This window comes from Hydra vulgaris, chromosome 02, assembly GCF_038396675.1.
Source record: "Hydra vulgaris chromosome 02, alternate assembly HydraT2T_AEP".
In the NCBI taxonomy this organism is placed as follows: domain Eukaryota; kingdom Metazoa; phylum Cnidaria; class Hydrozoa; order Anthoathecata; family Hydridae; genus Hydra; species Hydra vulgaris.
Genome location: NC_088921.1, coordinates 10,441,228 through 10,460,791, shown reverse-complemented (window position 1 = coordinate 10,460,791; position 19,564 = coordinate 10,441,228). Strand labels below are relative to the sequence as shown.

At 26.6% G+C, this 19,564-nt stretch overlaps 2 protein-coding genes and 1 long non-coding RNA gene across 3 annotated transcripts; all 3 read right to left on the bottom strand.

Moving 5' to 3' along the window:
- Positions 1-2,290: 2,290 nt before the first annotated feature.
- Positions 2,291-2,953, bottom strand: LOC136075829 (piggyBac transposable element-derived protein 4-like). The gene has a single exon (XM_065789267.1). It carries the CDS (start codon positions 2,951-2,953, stop codon positions 2,291-2,293), a length of 663 nt encoding a protein of 220 aa, XP_065645339.1.
- A 4,984-nt stretch (positions 2,954-7,937) lies between these two features.
- Positions 7,938-9,331, bottom strand: LOC136076381 (uncharacterized). Its single transcript, XM_065789818.1, has 2 exons — positions 9,208-9,331; positions 7,938-9,107 (listed from the first exon to the last, which is right to left on the bottom strand). Exon 2 carries the CDS (start codon positions 8,888-8,890, stop codon positions 7,955-7,957), a length of 936 nt encoding a protein of 311 aa, XP_065645890.1. The 5' UTR covers positions 8,891-9,107; positions 9,208-9,331; the 3' UTR covers positions 7,938-7,954.
- Positions 9,332-10,658: 1,327 nt separating this feature from the next.
- LOC136076380 (uncharacterized) lies at positions 10,659-16,944 on the bottom strand. Its single transcript, XR_010636219.1, has 3 exons — positions 16,769-16,944; positions 11,794-11,841; positions 10,659-10,696 (listed from the first exon to the last, which is right to left on the bottom strand). It is a non-coding gene; the product is annotated as an uncharacterized LOC136076380 (long non-coding RNA).
- Between the last annotated feature and the right edge of the window lie 2,620 nt (positions 16,945-19,564).

The following is a 19,564-nucleotide window of genomic DNA, read 5'->3' as shown; positions in this document are numbered from 1 at the left end:
ATACCAACATTCAGCATCATATCACAGGTAGTGACACCAATCCTGATTTCAACCTAAGATTGAGAGTTGAATGCCATTGCCTACAATACAATATTTCCAAAAATAGATATGACTGTAGCAGATCTAAATTTAGAAAAATGACAATTCAGAAACTTCTTTGCAATCATTTTTAATTTTTACCTAACACAACCAAGTAAAAGTAAAACTGATCTACCATTAACAAATGAACATCAGGTATTTTTTTTAGAAACAATAATTTCAGAAAGAATTGTATATTGTAAATATTGTAAAGAATTGAAAACTCAGTTTTGCAAAAGTAACAGAAACAAAATTCTAAAAGCACAGGCATAAAAGAATAGAGTAACATGAAAGCAGAAATTATCTAAAAACATTCATAGTACGTTGTTTTTTTGAGAAAATAAAATTTTACCATAAAAGTTACTAACAATTTCATGAAAAAAAAGCTGCTGGAGAGAGAGAGTAGTTAAAATTCTAAAATTAATTGATAAATGTTTTATTTATGGGTCAAAAAATGCTGCTGCTAATTAAACAATACAATTGATTATGGAAAAATCTCAGATACATTAATTATTTTGTCTAAATTTGACTCAATATTTATTTAAGAATACTTATCTTGTCTAAATTTGACTGAATAAATAATATATATAATAAAATATATAGATGCACTATTGAATGAAATATATTGATGCACTTATAATGCATATAACTTGGTAAATAAAGGGGGAGAAAATTCGATTACTCTTATTACAAAAAAAACATAAATGTATATTATTGCAATGAAAAATAATATAAAGAAAACTATTTTAATGGAAATTACATCAGATGGTACGTGCTTTATTGAATACAATAATTATAAGATGTCACATAAAAAGTTCATGAGTGACTGATATGCATTGCAAACTGTACATTTTCAACTGGTAAATGTATGTTTGAAGTATTTAAAGAGAAACTCAGTGAAAGTAAAAAGTATTAAGAATTACACCAGTAATTTTGCCTATATCTGGTGCAACATATACTTGTTGCAACTTTTTTAAATAATACCACTTAAAGAACAACCTCTTTAATTTCTGCACATTACAATAATTAGTACCATTGTAAAAATCAGTGATAAAACTCAATCTTTACTAGATAATTAAATATATTTACCTGGGGTAATAATAAGTTTAAAAAAAGTATTGAATCTACTATTGTAAGAAACCATCAGCAGTATTATTAAATAAACTCATTAATTATTTGATTTAAATTGTTAAACTTTGAGTGCTAGCATATTAGTATTTTACATAATAAAACATTATCTAACATCATCCTTAAAAATAATTGTGAAAAATGTTTACTATATCACATAAATCCCTTTTTATGAATAAATTAAAGAAAAGACGCGAAGGGTTAAATTTAGCTTATTAACACGTTCGCTGCCAAAAACGAGTATAGTCGTAGTAAGTTAGCGTCATTTATTTGCCAACTACAAGTATACTCGTAGTTACCGGGATTTTGATATTTGCCAACTACGAGAATACTCGTAGTTATACTAACTTATTTCAAATAACATTTGTGCATGACTGGCTTTGTCTATTCACTTTTTTTTTTTTTTCTTAGCTTCACATTTGATTTCAGAAAGTATTACATTCAAATTTTATTTTAAAAATCCAATGAAACCTAATTTAAATGCAGATAAAGACAGAAATAGCTTAAAACAGATAAAAGTAAAATATTGATAATGCTTTAATTTTATTTCATGAAAATTAAAGTGTAAACCTATTCTTTTGAATGATACATTCTGTAACATTCGCCAATACATAACAGAGGTCTATTTTCACAAAAGGCACATTCATATTGTGTTTCTTTACTTTTTATTTTAGAGCAGACTCAACATGGTTTTGTTGGGAATTTTTTCTTTTCATTAGGTGGTATTTAAGACAAGTAGTGGAAGCTATTAGTGGTGATTCGAGACACAGTTTCATTCAAACATTCACCCAATAAATCCGTAACAATTAATTCTCTAAACTAAAGCAAGGAAATTGTTTTATCTAGTCTATATTTGCTGTTTAGACAGTAAGCATTAAACAAAAAAGTATCAAAGAGATGAAGTGGTACCTTTTATACCATCTAATTGTCTTTCTTAGGCAATCATAATACGATACCATTTGTTCTGCCCTATCTACTCCTGACATACATTGATTGTAATCTTTAATAATATTGGGTTTCATTTTCTTCTCTCCTCTCCTGTTTTTCACTTCAATCATTTGCAACGAATGCAAGTTGCTAATCATTAGAACGTTTTGTCTTTCCATTTAGCAACCACTACACCCTCTCTGCTTCTGCTTATAATGTCTCCCTGTTTCAGTTTTGCTTTTAAACATTCTTTTGGATTTGACTTTTGGTCAGTTCTTAATGTACCACAAATGCATGTTTTTTGATTTATCATGTGCTTTGTTAACTCAAAGGAATTGTACAAGTTAACAGTGTACAGGTGATAAACTTTTCCCAGAAATTTTTCCATTAAGTCTAAAACAATAGCTCCCATTTGATCCAACAAATGTTTAGCAAGAGTTGTCTCATCCATTGATATATTTTTATTAGGACAGTAGATGTTGTCCATTGTATTAATTAAGTGATCGAGAAGTCCAATAGTTTTACACAAGCGTCCACTACCTGAATCTGTATAGTTAATAAAATGCCAAAACCGTAACATTAGTTGGAATTTATTTGGTGGCATTATTCTAGACAATAAGGGAACTCTATAGAGACTGTTTTTAGACCAATAGTGTTCTAAAGATGGCATTTTGACACACCCCATATGAAGAAGAACTCCAAGAAACTGCCGCATATGTTCTGAATTTATTGATTTCCAATCTTTAAAATGTGAGCTTTGTCTGAGGAGACGCTGCTTATTTATTTCTTGCGTTACGTAGCGATTAGTTTTAACTACCATAGTATTTATAAGCTCTTCTTCTTTTGTCTTTAGACAAAAAGTCTAAAGAAATCTAATGGTTTCTTGCTCTCCATGTTTATCTTCAAACTAGGATTGGCAGTAAATTGAATTTGTTTTACAATATTCGGCTCATCTTTCGATTGGTTTGAATTTCTAGATGGATTTGTTTCAAAAGTTGTTTTGTCAGGCAAAATATTACTTATAAGATCTAACTGTTGAGCTTTGTTTTGATTTTGTCTATAAGCAAGACCACCCGTTGTTCTAGCTCTTTTCGGCGGCATTAAAAAATCTTCTGCAGTGGCTGCTAGATGAACATCTGTAAACTGGTTGCCATCACTTTCTTCAGTGTTATTATCTTCAGAACTTGATTCTGATACAGTCAAGCTCAAAGACGTAGTAGTGTAAGAAAAAATGAATCCGATTCTTTAAAATCATCATCTTCACTATCCTCACAATCTTCGATAATCATATGTGCTGATCCAATTGTGAAATATCTGTGTTGAGCTAATATGAGATAGATAAATTTATAAATTATCTATTTATAAAAAAAGAAATAACTTATCTATTAAACACATTAAGTATACTGTGTAAAAAAATTCGAAGTGCACACTAAAATGTTTTTTAATATATTAAAAAATATTTTGTAAACGTTGTGTAAATCAAATTTTTTCACATTTTTAATAACATGCAGTATAATGTAGCTATCAAATATATTTTAACTTCTAGTATAAAAAACAAAAAAATTTAGAATTAAGAAAACAAAATATAAATTACCTTTTTTACTAATGTTAACTCCCAATGTGCATGTGCATGTGCAAGAAAATTGAAACACTATTTATAATAATATTGCATCAAATAAGCTACATTACTATGCCTTTTGAAGATGTAATTGAGAACTTAAAAGTTGTTATTAAGAAAATTAAAATGCAATTGAGAAATACAACATGTAATTTAGAAGTCACAATATGTAATTAAGAAACAAAATGTAATTAAGAAATTTTAAAATGTAATTGAGAAACCCAACATATAAATAAGAAATCGCAATACGTAATTAGAAAAACAAAAGTTCTAATTAAGAAACCGTAATATGGAAATGAGAATATATTATTTGTAATTGCAAATTCACAATGTAAGCTTAAAGGTCATTATAAAAAATCTTCTTGTACATGCATTTTAATAAGTTCATATTATCAAATTTAGCATTTGTATGCACCAGCAATACAGTAATACAGTAATGGAATTGAGAGGTCATTGTGTTATTCGTCAATAAACTATAAACAGAAAGTCTGTTATTAAATTGCATCTGTGCATTTATTTCACTAAATTTGTTTACATCCACTTTTGGAACAACCTGAACCACCTTGTCCAATTTGTAGACATGAAATACATACAACCAAATAAATTGAAAGAAAACATTATGTTTTATCTTCATCAAATGAGTTATTGAATGCGCTGAGCGAAATGACAACCCAATCGTCATTTTGCGACTCTGGCGCAAATTTTAGATGTCAAATATAAGACAGCATACAATTGGGCCCTTAGCGGAAATTTAAATTTCCTTGGAAGATATAGAGTTACTGCCAACCACAAATCCCTTTTTCATCACTTTTTTATTTTATTGATAATATATTGTTATTTATTGAAAACCAACCCATATGGCCACCTTGGCCAAATTATGATCAAACCTAATAATACAAGGTAAACTAAAGCAACAAAATTAAAAATACAAACAACTTCTTTCTGATAATCTATATTATAAACATTTCTCAATTACAACTTTTTTCTTCTCAATTACATCTTACGATTTCTTATTTGCAACTTTCATGTTCTAAATTACATCTTAAGTTTCTCAATTACAACTTTCATCTTCTAAATTACATCTAACATTTCTTAATTACATCTTTCATGTTCTAAATTACATCTTGATAAGGTGTAGTCACCGCAATGAGTTATACTCATTACGGTGTTATGAGTAAACTCGTACTTCAGCACTGGAAAAATTTCTTCTCTATTGCCAAAGTACGAGTATAATCGTAGTGCTTATTTTTTATCAGTTATATTCAGAATAAAAAATATTTTATTTTATTTATTGAAATGTTGATAACTAGCCTTGGCAATGAGAATGAAACCGCGAAAAACAGCCTCGGCAAAACTTAATCATTGCAGACATTATGGCTCGCCAAAGAAACAAAGCATAGTTTAAAATAGCTCGGCAGCGAACGAGTTAAGCAATTAAAATATTTTCACAATGATAAAAAATGATTTGAAAAATTTACTTTTTTAAAAAGTTTTAAAATTAAATATATCTTTGAGAAAATCAATTGTATCTATTATTAAATATTTAAAAAAAATTATGTGATTTAAATATATAAATTTATCTAACAAAGATCTCTAAAAAAAAAGAAATTGTCATTAGACTAATTAAAGTTTTGTTTTTTTAAATCAAAATTATAAGTTTTAAATACCTTTTATAATTAAATTAAAAAAAGATATCTAAAAAGGAAAAAAAAATTATTTTTTAGACTAATTAAAGTTTTTTTTTTTTTTAATTATTTGTTTTTTTCAATTCCAAGTTATCAAAAAAAAAAGGTATTTAAATTGGTGATTTTAACGCATGACAATTATTTTAAATGACGAAAAAATATAAATTAAAAAAATATAAACCCAATTCCTGGATTATTTATTGTTCAGTTAACATTATAAAAATACTTTTCAACACAATATATTGTTTTAGGAAAAAAACTGTCGGGTGATTAAAATTATCCATTAACTTGTATCACATTGTTAATAATTATCCAAATGGTGATTTTACCATATATGCATTTTTAAAACTACCTCAATAAAATAAATTACTGCAAAACAAGTTTATTTTACTAGTTAAGAAAAAACATATTTTGTAAATGTATATCTTACGAAACGTCTATTTTGTTTCAATTTTTTTTTTTTTTAAATATTATTTAATATTATATATTAATATTATTTTTAATATTATATTTTAATATTAAATAATTAAATTTACTTTTTTCAGTATAATTTAACATAAATTAATTTCTTTTTTTTCTCAACATTTGTATTATTTGTGTAATGTTTTTTTTTCATTATAATTTAAAATTGATGCTTCGCAAAGAAACGATTTTTTACTTTTAAAAAGTTATTAGTAATCAAAAAATATTACTTGTTGCAAAGAAAAAAAATCAAGAAAATTACTGTACCAGCTCTTTTTTTTTGTGACAAAGATTTAAGGTTTCAAGTATCATTTATTAAAAAATTCGTACTGTTGTGGTTTTATAAGGCCTTAAGGCAAAAAAGGAAAACATACGCTTCATAAATATTTTTGATGCAAGTTATAACATGTTTACAAGAAATTTAATTTTTTGTAAAAAATGGAAAAAAAGGAAGAAAAACCAAGAAAAAAAAACTAATTTTTTTTAGTTTAAATAACTTTTTTAATCAAAATTCTTTCTTAATTATAAGGAAACTTTTTTCACTTTTTTTGATATTGCACAATCTGTTATTTATATAAAGCTAATATAACTATTATAAAATATTACTTTTCTAAACTGTTATTTTTTGCAAAATAAAACTTATAAATATAAACGAAATCATTGCATAAGCTATATTGCTTTAAGTGTAAATTTAACCAAAAAAATTAATTATAGAGTTATATCTATAAAAGAAATTGTTTTTTTATTAATTATAAAAAAATTAACTCTTAATAAGATGTCGATTAAAGTAGATAGTAATAATTAATGTTTTTTCATTTTTTTGATTAACTGAAAAAACATGTTATAAAACCATTATAATAAACAAACAAACAAATTTTAAAATATCAAAAATGGCACAAATATAAAAAAAATTTAACATATACTATTTTTTTGTCATTAATTTTTTTGTTATGTTTTTTATTTTTTTTTAAATTGGGTAATTATTTTTGTTATTGTTTGTTATGAGAAATAGCCTGAATAAGTATTCTTGCAGGATGATAAATAAAAATTTCTTAATTAAGTTTATTTTATGATTTTTTTTTTGTACATGTCTATAACATCTATTTTGTTAACATTTTTGATGGATAAGTTAGGTTAATAAAAATAAAATTTTCTTTGTTATTTCTTAAGTTATTATATTTGTAAATAGCACAAATATCAAATGTAATTGTCATGCAAACTTTTTTACGTAATCGTCATTCAAACTTCATAAGTGATTTTTATGATGTTAATTACTTATTATATTTTACGCTTTCTTTAAATATTAAAAAATCATAAAACTGCTTATGTAAAATGGCTTACAGCATACTTAAATAGCGCGCCAGTTTATGCTTTTAAACAAGGCCTGCATATGCATATATGGTAAAATACCACACAAAAGGTCTTTTTAGAAAATCCTGCATGGGTTTTTAGGAGCCACTCTACAGCTTATTATTGACAATTTTCACTTAGTAGAAAAACAATTGAAGAGCTCATTTTCAAAACGCTGTAAATCCATTTTTTGGGTTTTGAGTAAATCGAACTTTTCTCCTGCATAAAGAAATTAAGTATTTTGGAATAAGTTATTATTGATTTAGTTAAACATGTACTTTATTAATAAGACTATAATGTCTACTGAAATCGAGCGGTATGAAATCGATGTATATTTTCAGTGGTTATTTTTGTTTTGTTTCAAAACGCTGTATATCCAAGTATTATTTATTAACAAAACGCTTTATATCCATTTCATTAATAAAATATATCTATTAATGAAACATAATATTATTTTATTATGCATTCTAAGATCTACCTTAAAATTTTGTTCTCCTTTAATATAAATCAGCAACTTTTTTGAAACAACTCACAAGTGCAACTATAAAAATATATAAGGTGTTAATGAGTATTTTATCTTGTATTCAATAACGTTAATAAAAAAAACAACAAAATAAATCATGTTATGCTGGAAATTTGTTTAAATAAATGTATCTTTAATTAAACATGTTTACAAAATTCACAGCTAAAAAACATTAAAATCAAATTATGAACTATCTTCTTCACTAAGGCTAGCATTATCTTCAGTGGCATTACAGAGTAGTGTTTTATACATACTAAGTATTCTGCCTTCTGCTCCTACAAGACCGAGAAGACGAAAAACATCGTCTTTCTTAGCAAGTTTAACACAGTTACCATGCCCGTAAACCATGACTTTTCCATGCTGGCTAAGTATGTTTATGTATTCATTAGGCTCAAAAATTTGGTCTCTTTTTTTAATATCTAGCTGAACTCGACCAAACACACGATCAGCTGGCAGATATGAGTGACCTCGTTCTGGAAAAGTATGTGTAATCTGCAGTTTATTAAAATATTGTTTTCTTAGAGCTAGAAGCATACATGTCATATTTATGTTTTTGTTCTGGCCATAGCATGCATCAGAAAACAATCGAAGTGACGAGGCGTTGAAACATTTATCTTTTAAAACATTTTTAAGTAGATGTTCTATAGCTGGACAGATCATATTCGAATCTTTCCTATTTTCACACTCCATCCAAGTAAAAAAATATATATCGTTAACAGACTGAGACTTATCACCTTTATGAATAACAACACCAAGGACATAAAAATAAAGCTGTCTAGAATAGTAGGCTTCTCCGATTGATAATTTTGGTAGTACAAGGTTCTCCATCATGTCAAAACAGATAGTGATCTCATTGGGATGAATATCATTGAGAAGACTATAAAAATTTCTGGCTAAACTTCGATGAAGAATGAAAAGAGCAGTTTTTAATTTTTTTTGGTTATCAGTGATATTTTGGTTTTTCATAGCCAACTTATATGTTTGACATGTAGAGCATGTATCTGTTGCTGGGTATCCAAAAGCTAAATTGAAATGATTCATAAATACCCCATAATAATAATGGTAGCCTACAGTAGCTACAGTATAAGCATTGTTTTTATCCAAAAAAAGTTCGTACATCCGCTTTACATTTAAATCAGAGGGCAAATATTTACGTCCTGGAGCACCTTTTCTTCCATAATGACTTGCTCTGCAATTAAAAGACTGAATATGGTTTTTAATAACTTCTTTTCAGAAAAAGCTATTTTCTTCCTGTCTCCTTCTCTATTTTCAGGTCTGGTTGTTCCATGTTCATACCAGTGTCTTGTAATTCTTAAAACTCTATCAGGTTTTATGGCTGGAATAAATTAATAAAATATTAACTTTTACTCATTAATTTTTTTTAACAAAATATACATTCTATTTCTGAATTAAAAGTAAAGTAATTTTATACTTACACAATACTGAACAAAATGAAGCTTGGCAAACTCGTACTTTAATTCCCTCGCAGCATAAAAAGTACTCAATACTCATATTTCTTAACTTTATTTGATTATTATATTTCACTCTGACTCTTTTAACACTGATTATTACGTTGTGAAACTAGTGATGTAATATTTTCTTTTGTTGTTTGTGAGCACGCTTCCTAATGTTTCAATTCAAAGTTGTATAACAAATAAACTAATACGTATTGTTTTAATTTTTATTCAATTTTATGAAAATCAAGGCCTCAAAGTATTTCTATTTTTCTAATTTTTAATTAAAGTAAAATTTTTTGTTAGCTAAATTTTTTCATTCTAACCCTGATGGAGTTACGGTAAAATGTAAGTGTTAACTTTGTAAACAACAAAAATGTTAAGAAAAAATGCCAAAAACTTTTGAAAATTCACATTTCGGAAATTAAAAATTTGAATGTGTTAGTACACTATACACAAACTAAACATATTTACTTAAAACTTTAAATATGTCTGCACATAATTTTAACAACAAAAATTCAGTTTTTAGAAAACTGTTAATAACATTTTTCTAAAACCAAGCATCCATTGATTAATTACAACTGCATCCATTGTTTAATTTACCTTCATGTTGTTAAAAAGCTCTCTAGTTGTGACATAAACTGAAGCGTCTTACGGAATGCAAATGTTTTTTTTTTATAACCAACACAGACAAAATATAAAAGAGAAAATATAAGCTAATTATGTAAACTTAATCGTTAAAAAACATGCAGTGAGCAAACACATGATATTAAAAAACAGATATTTTTTAACACAAAATACAATGCAGATATGTTATACTTTTTTTAGTTTGTTGACAAAATTATAGCTGAGATCTGGTCTAATGTCTAGATTGAAAAATTTCCTCTGATTGCAGATTCTTTTGCTCTCAAAAAAATCTGAAATCTTTCTTAGTACTTTGAAACCAAGGATAACTTTAGTTTTGCTTATCATGTTTTTTTTATGAATTTTTAACAAGTTTTTTTTTTTATATAGATATGTATTTTTAAAACAAATTCTCTCCATATAATTTTTTTAAATATATATATTTTTTGTTGATGCAATTCCTTCTTAAAACATAGGTCTAAAACACAAACTCAAGAAACTAAATAACAAGACCACTGCACAAATAAACATATTGAGCAAAGTATTACTAGTGATATAATTGGGTCTTGGTCCAAATTTTCATTTTCAAAAAAATCAAGGATAACTTCTGGTAAAACACTGTAATACAATTTATACTTACAACAAAAAAACCACCAAAATAACTAAAATTGGTCACTTTTTTTACCTCTTTACATTTTAAGCTTTACCTCTACTTTTTAATCAAAACAAAAGGATATTAAAACCTTATGACTACAAATCATTTTTGGATACTTAATGTAAAGTAATTTAAAAAATATATATAATTACCTTTTTGGCAGAAAATCTTGAAGTTATTTCTGTGGAGTTTCTAAACGATTCAATTTAAAAGCTTCAAAAAAAAATTTTTTTGTGAGCGCAAGAGAACACAAAACTTACAAAAGAATAAAAGTAAAAAACAATGTTCTAAACAATCTTACAAAGAATAACAATCTTCTATTACAAGCAATAACATCCTTCTATTTCAAGCAATTACAATCTTCTATTACAAGCAATAACAATCTTCTATTACATGCAATAACAACTTCTATTACAAGCAATAACAACCTTCTATTACAAGCAAAATCACAGGATAAATATCTTTGATTTTCATTTAAGAACATTAATTAACAATAATTATATTAACTAATATTGATAATATTATTAGCCATTTTCGTTTGAAGAGCATTGATTAAAATTTTAATTACAAACCGATTTCAAAAAAGCTACACCTATTTTTTTAACAATATTTTGTAGTACTGCTAATAACGTAGTGAAACTTTTATAAATAATCAAAATTTTTCTTTGTTCTTTAGTAAGTAATATTAATGTTAGTTTACTCCAAACACTTAAATATTTCATTTATAACTTTGATGTTTATAAGATTCTATAAGGTTTTTAAGGTTATGCTTACTATTATTACATTTAAAATAAATTAAGTGATGGCTTTGAATAAAATTGAAACCTACATAACCAAAATGCAAAGGAGGAAACTAAAAGTTAAAAAGACAAAAATGTTAAAATCTGATTTTATTTAATGCAATTTTTTTTCAAACGTAACATACTGTCTCAGAGTTAACAACCTGATAAAAACCAAATTAATACCAACATTCAGCATTCAACCTAACATTGAGAGTTGAATGTAATTGCCTAAAATATATAATATATAAAATATAAAATACAATATTTATAAAAATAGATATGATGATAGCAGATCTAAATTTAGAAAAATGACAACTCAGAAACTTCCATGCAATCATTTTTAAATTTTATCTAAAACAACCAAATAAAAGTAAAACTACTTCTTTTTACCTTACATTTAAAGGTTTACCTTTACTTTTTAAGCAAACAAGGTTATTAAAACCTGATTACTACAATTCATTTTGGAATATACTAAATGTAAAAGTAATTAAAAAAAAACATAATTACCATTGTTTGCAGAAAATCTTGAAGTTACTTCTGGTAAACCTGGAGTTTCTAAATGATTAAATTTAAATGTTTCAAAAAAAAATTTTTTGTGAGCAAAGAACACAAAACTTACAAAAGAATAAAACTAAAAAAACAAAGTCCTAAACAATCTTCTATTACAAGCAATAAAACTTCTTTTACAAGCAATATAAATTCTTTCTTCAAAAATGTATGCTCTTCCTTTGCATATCATAGAATTAAAAAAATGACACTTGAGATGAAATTTCTTATTGTAAACTTTGTTACTAGTAACAAAAAATCCACAAAAAAATTTTTTTATTACTCAAAATTTTATTAACATTACAACTTGAACTCAAATGCAAAAAAAGCTACGTTATTTTCTTAGGAACCAAGAATTTTTTCTTTCACTTTCATTATCATGAGAATCAAGGCCACTAAAACATGTTTTCCTACAATTTTTAACAAATTAAACCAAAATTTTTTGTATTGATATTCATTAGCTTGATTTTTTCATTTTATTCAAAACCTGTTGGAGTTCGTGCAAACGTATCTGTTAATTTTGTAAACAATAAAAATGTTAAAAAAAACTGCTAGAGGATTGGAAACTTCACATCTGCTAATTAAAAAAAAATTTGGAAATGCTTGAACTAAGGATCTTTATTTAAAACTTTGAATATGTCTGCACACAATTTTAACAACTAAAAACTCAGTTTTTAATAAAACTTCAGAATAAACAAAACTTTTTGGATTTTAGTGAAGGAGAATTTAACCAAATCATTCTATAACTGTTTCTTATGAAGCACTTAGTGTTTTTGTAACTGACATGCATTTTTGTCAATATACTATTTTTTCGTATAGTAATCGCTTAATATTTATTTATATATAGTATCTTTGCATTACAAGCAATAACAATCTTCTATTACAAGCAATAACAATGTTCTATTACAAGCAATAACAATCTTCTATTACAAGCAATAACAATCTTCTATTACAAGTATTTCATATTTCAAGCAATAACATCTTCATTTAAAGAACAATTAAAGTTTCTACTTACAGGAAACCCAACTTCAAAAAAGCAACGCTATTTTTGTAACAATATTTTATAGCACCTCTAATGACGTAGCGAAACTTTTCAACAAATCAAAATTTTTTATTTATTTATTAGTAAATAATATTTTATATTACTTTACTCTACACACTTAAATATTTCATTTATAACTTTGATATTTTTAAAAATTGATAAGGTTTTTTAAGGTTATGCTTACTAATATTACATAAAAATAAATTAAGTGATGGCTTGGAATAAAATTAAAAACTACATAACCTTAATGCAAAGGAGGAAGCTAGTTCTTGATAAAGACAAAAATGATAATGATTTTATTTAATGCTACTCTTTTTTCAAATCTTTGAACATATGTCAAAACAACCTGACAAAAATCAATTTAATACCAACATTCAGCATTTGGTAGCTGACACCATGATTTTAACCTAACATTGAGAGTTAAATGTCATTGCCTACAACACAATATTTACAACACAATATTCACAATATTAAATGTCATTGCCTACAACACAATGTGTACAAAAGTAGATTGTAGCAGATCTAAATTTTTAAAAATGAAAATTCAAAAACCTTCTTGCAATCATTTTTCAATTTTACTTAATACAACCAAGTAAAAGTAAAACTGATCTACCATTAAAAAATGAACATTAGGTATTTTTTAGAAACAATAATATCAGAAAGAATTGGGTACGAAGTATTAAGTAGCAGAAAAAAATTTCTAAAAAGCACAGGCATCAAAAAATAGAGTAACATGAATAGTATGTTTTTTTTTAAAAAAAAAATTCATAGTATGTTGTTTTCTTGAGAAGTATAATGGCCTTGCAACTGTTGGCCTTGTTTTGGCCTTGGCCTTCAAAAAAAAAAATACATAAAATTAAAGAATTAAAAGTTTTCATTCTTTATTTTCATGTATTTTTGTTTTCGGCTTTATACATATCTACAAGTATGTTTTCTTATTGACTTTTAACTTTTTTTTTTTGCACAACCTTAGTTTATTTTTACATTATTTGGTTTATTTTCAGAGTAAACTTCGTTACTTTTTGTTAATAAAAACCGGGCTCAACGTTAGACAAAAACTTAAGTCTTTGGTCTTGAAAATGATTAAGTAGGCCTTGGCGTTGAAACTCCTAATTTTGGCCTTGACCTAAAATCTTGGCTTTGGTCTTAGCCTTGCAACATGTGGCCTTATTCGTGCTACTTTTGGCCTTGTTAACTCTGACTCAAGGATGCAAATCAGCATCGGGGAAAGAAACAGTGTCACATTTCAAACCATAAATTCAAAGCATTGTTCTATGAAGTTACTCAAAAAGAAAATGGCCAATCATGAAACTTTGTTCAACGCACTGAAGATTATCTCTCTAACACGTATTTGTACAGTCTGAGCAAAAACTTTTCTGTTGCTGAATTATTTTGGTGAAAATTCGATCCAGAATGAATGACAACTTACTTTTTATCAATATAACAATTATCAATTAAATCAGGAAGAATAAAAAATAAGACTAACATACAGATCATTTGAAGATCTGCTCCAGATATGGTAACAGTATTTAATACAAGGATGGATAGGAGATATATAGAAATAAAGAATAGAAACCAGAAGAAGAAAGCGGCCATCATGATAAAGAGATACAACCTTAGACAGATGGTTCATAAATATTCATTCATCCATTCATAAATATTTATTTATTCATCCATTAATAATTATAGGATGATCTAGATTGTTATGAAAAAGATAAGCCAAAAAAAATTTAGTTTGTCTGAATTAAAGTTCTCACTAGAAGCCCTATGCTAATAGCAGAAGTGAGATCCTTTTCAAGTTAAATGCCCCTTAAAGCAATCAGAGAGTATTGGCTTCTTATCAAGACAAGAATAAATGGTAAGAATGTTCAGCATACAATACCACCTTAGATGTAAATTTAAAAAAGTATAGGGCTAAGGATATGGGATAAGTTAAAGGAAATGAATAAGTGTGCTGTCATTGAGAATAACTTTTATACTATAATTGGTACGAAAGGTTTCAATAACCTTAAAGATGTTACCTGATACACCATAAAAAGAGAGCTTATGGAGAATGCAGATGCCCAAGTTTATCGAAGACTTTATAAGTGTAGAGAGCTTATAAAGACTTTATAAATGTAGATAGATGTTGTGAGCCTTAGCCTCACAACATCTATCTAATGCAGGATAAAACCTATAAGTTATTAGCATTAACAAATCAGCAGAAGAACAAGAAACACTCAAAATCCATATTGATGATATTATTTATTAGATTCAAGATGAGAGATTAAATGTTTGTTAATTAAAAACTTAAAAATATTGCTAATGATAGGAAGAGACTAATGGGAAGGTAGTTGGACCGAGTTTCGTGATCGAGAATTTTCAAAAATAAGGAAAACACACGTCACTTTCCAACAGGCTGGAAAACATGACTCTGATAAGCACTTGTTAAATAGTTTTGAAAGTATAGAAAACAGCTTCAAATAACACTTCTGCAGAGACTATAGCAAATATGTTGTATTGGCCACAAGCTGTAGAGAGTTTTTAGATAGAGAAGCTGGAGAGATATGAATGCCAAGTAATGGATCGACCTGTTTGTTGGCTATATCAGTCAGGAAATGTGATTAGTGGAATCAAGAGATGAGATTGATGAAAAGTTGTCAGCTTCGTCTTTAGGCAAGATTGCAAAATATAAAGCATGCAAGAGAGGTGGAATAGTCTGCCTAGATTAAAGACACTGTTAAAGATTCTCCAGAGTTCTTAATAGCATAACATTTGAGATAATATGAGATTTTGTGATCTGAGAATAGCGTGCTTCAGCCTTAGACTAATCCTTTTACATTGGTTTCTAGCAATAGTAAACAGATGTCTGTTTCTAAAGAATTGTTTTCACGTTAAATATGAAAGTAATGGTTACAATTGAAAATTGCAGCAGCGCGATAAGAGGAAAACCATGGAGAAGAGTGAAGACTACATGGAACTGTCAAGAGGGGAATAAAAGGTTCCATGCCAGCCTGAATCCAAGGAGTTACATAATAAGGGAAATTTATCAGCAGAAACAAAGAAAATCATGGCAAGAGCCCAAGTCAGCTTAAGGGTAGTTGTAAGAGATATGATGATAGGGGAAATTCCTGAAAGTCATTAACACTAGTACAAAGCCATTAGTGTGATAAGCATTAACAATACCAAAAACAATGATATTGGCTTAAGAATAAAGAAAGGACTCGATTAACTTGATCAGAAATAATATCCAAAATAATAGTCTTAAAATAAAAGAGAGCAGTATAGAAAACAAGAAAGGTGATAGAGTGAAGTAGTACTCAAACGAAGGCACATAGTCAAAATTCAACAAGTTTCTACAAATGGTTGAATTCTTGCAAATATAAATGGCCAGACCAAGCATGTGACTATTTGAGTCTTTACAAATTAAAGGAAAATAACCACCAACAATAAGTCTGAACTTTGAAAGAGATAAGACTTAGCTAAGAAAGTTACTTCATAGACCACAAATATTAGAGAACTTGGTGATGACAATGGATTTTTGAGTTTTATAGTTTTTTATATTTTATTAAGTTTGAAACAGTTATCACTGTAAAACTTATACTTCAGAATATTTTAGGATACATGATCACATTTAGAATTTACAAAACACTAGTATAACACTGTTGGACATATTTACAAAGTTTTCAGAAGTTTAGATAATGCTCTTAAGTCCGTAATATTATAACCAACTTAGTTTAGTTTTATTTGAATAGATTTTGTAATTCGACTGTCGTAGCATGAACATAGCATGGAATTAAATAGTCTTTAATAGCATCACTATCATTGAATAAGAGTTTTTCTGTAGAAAATCTAAGTATTTTGCACACAAAAAAATTATCAATTAGTTTATTATTATTAGTTAAAAATAATTACTTGTAAATTTGTCAATTTTTCTTATTAAATCTATTCTCTTCATGTTTCTTAAAGCTGTTTTTAACTCCTCAAATGTTGGATTATCACTCATTTGCATCCATGTAGTTAACATTGAATACGCCTTTTCGTCAGTTTTAGGATTATCTTCATCAATCATACTTAAATAATGTTCTTCAATATTTGGACGTCCAAGAATTTTCAACTTACTCCAATGCATTCACTAAAACTCAACATGAACTCTGGGCTATAAAGAATGTTTCACACTTCTTTGCATATTATTTGCGCCATTTTGATGTTTCTCAAAAAAAAAATTAATACATACTTACATGTATGTATATATATATATATATATATATATATATATATATATATATATATATATATATATATATATATATATATATATTAATTAATTGCATTGCAGCAACATCTTCTTTATTTTGATTTATAGCATTTATTTGCCATTTTATAAAATTTTTTATTTATTAAATAGTGTTAAAACTTTTATCGAACAACACACTATAGTGGCTGAAGTGGTTAGCTCTATGAATGGAAAATACCAAAAATCTTACTTTGGACTACAAGCAATCTTTTAAAATTTATTTACATTGTAATACACCTATTGAGAATTCATGTTAAATATACTGCAGTATATTATGGAATCGTAACTTTAGCTTTTATTCTTGAACTTGTGAAATTTCAGATTCTTGAATGCTATACTTAAGTGAAGACTTTGCTTGGTATCTGCAATTATTTTAACTGTTGCAAAGACATTTAGGCAATAAAATATTTGTGAAGGAAATGAAAGAAAATAGCTACAACTACTAGCATATAAATTTTTTCTTTACTTTTACTTATTAAATGAAACTTTTTAAAATATTCTTAAGTAAAAACTAGTTTTTATGAAACTTATAGATTTTTTTTTTTTATTTATAATCATTTACAAACCTCTTTTAGTTTTAATTAAAACAATTTGAAGCAAAAACTCACGATGCGTTGCTTAAATACTAAATGAGGAAATAGGCTTTTAAATAAAGGATTCAACATATTGAACTGATTTTCATGACGTCGAATTTTTGTTTCTATTTTTATATTTAAAAGAAAAATATTAGGTTTCTATATAAAAAAGTTTTTTATTTTTTTTCAATTCATCTACTAATTTTAGATTAATCTTTAAAGCTACATTAGGATAATTTTTTTCATTAAAACTGAAAGCGCCGATATTTATATAATTTTATGAATTAAATCAGAAACACAATTTAATAATAAAATGTCATTGAAAATAATAAAAAAATCTGCTATGATCTGATTCTTCGCTTTTTGGTTTTTTAAAAGTTCCTCAACGTTCTATTCTAAATAGATGTTTTTATTTACTTGTGGCTATGAAAATAGCCATTTTTTAATTCATTGCAGAACAGCTCATCAGTATGGTTCTTCATTTAGTTCATGGTCTTTCTTTTTCTTTTTATACTTCCTAGAATAGTTAATTTATATCTGGTCTTGAAGTTGTGCTATATTCATATCAATAAATAAATCTCGAAACAACTTAATCATTGTGATATCCTAGTTCAAACTTCCCCCTGTCACGATCGGATAATTATCAAATTTGCAAGCAACATTTTCAGTTTTGGTTGTGCCACTTCCTTTACTGACAAAAGAAACCCAGACTCGTACTCGAATAAATGCTGGAATTTTTTTTTGCTTTCAAAGAAGTGTTTTGTGAATATTTCTTCCTTGCTTTACTGCTAAGAGTTTACAAGCAGTATTAAAAACCAACTCCATGCAGCGCATCCATAAATAAAGACTGCAAATTCCAAGTTTCAAAACTTGCTTGCTTAAATTTTTATTTTTTTTCCAACAAAGTTCCAAATTAATCTCCTTAGAATTTGCAAGACAAACATAGCAGAATTGAGATGAAATTCTTTTTTCTTAAGCATATTGGATACAACAGTGTTTAGTGTTTTACCATCATTCATTGTGGACAAGGTTGAGAAATCAGACTTTACTACTAAAAAACTTTCACCTAGATTAAATTCAATATTGTTCAATACAAAAAATTTAATAAAAACTTAACAGAAACTTAATAAAGAAAAAAATTAGTTTTCTTCATACCCGTTTTTTATAGAGGTCTACATTTTTACAAATAGAAGTTCTGTAGTATTGAACAAGAATTGTTTACTAAATGACTTATTTTTATTTTCAACCACTTACTAAAAGTTAAATGAAATAAAAAGGCTCTTATAAAAAGACTATATAAAAAATAAGTTTAGATATGTAGGTGTGAAATAGACTTACCATGACCCCATATTATAAGGGTCATGTCAAATTCATATACGTTCAAGTCTAACTTTAAAATTTCTTTAAATTTTTTATACCAATTGTAATTAATCAATACATATCAAGCTGGTATTTTAAATATTATTTAGAATAATCTGTCCGGATACTTATAATGCACGGATTGTGAAACAACTACAGAAGAGTATAAAATATTTAAAAGTCAACTATATTATAAATTATTTTTTTATTCATAACTTTAAAAGGTAGACAATATGCATAGTTTTTTTAACGCCTACTAAAAAATATTTAAAAAGTAAGAAATAAGTACAGAAATGGTAGAATTGACTTATAGATCCATGGGTCAATAGATAAAATGTGTATATTTCAATATACTTTACATTTTTCTTTTATTTATATGTACATTTTCGATTAGGAAAAATATAAAGAAATACAAACAAGATAAGAATTCTTCTGGATGTAATCAAATAACAGTGATTATCAATAAAGCTTCTTCATTTT

Coding starts and splice junctions, on each gene's coding strand:
- LOC136075829 (XM_065789267.1), bottom strand. CDS start 2,953: ATGGTAGTTAAAACTAATCGCTACGTAACGCAAGAAATAAATAAGCAG.
- LOC136076381 (XM_065789818.1), bottom strand. CDS start 8,890: ATGTACGAACTTTTTTTGGATAAAAACAATGCTTATACTGTAGCTACT.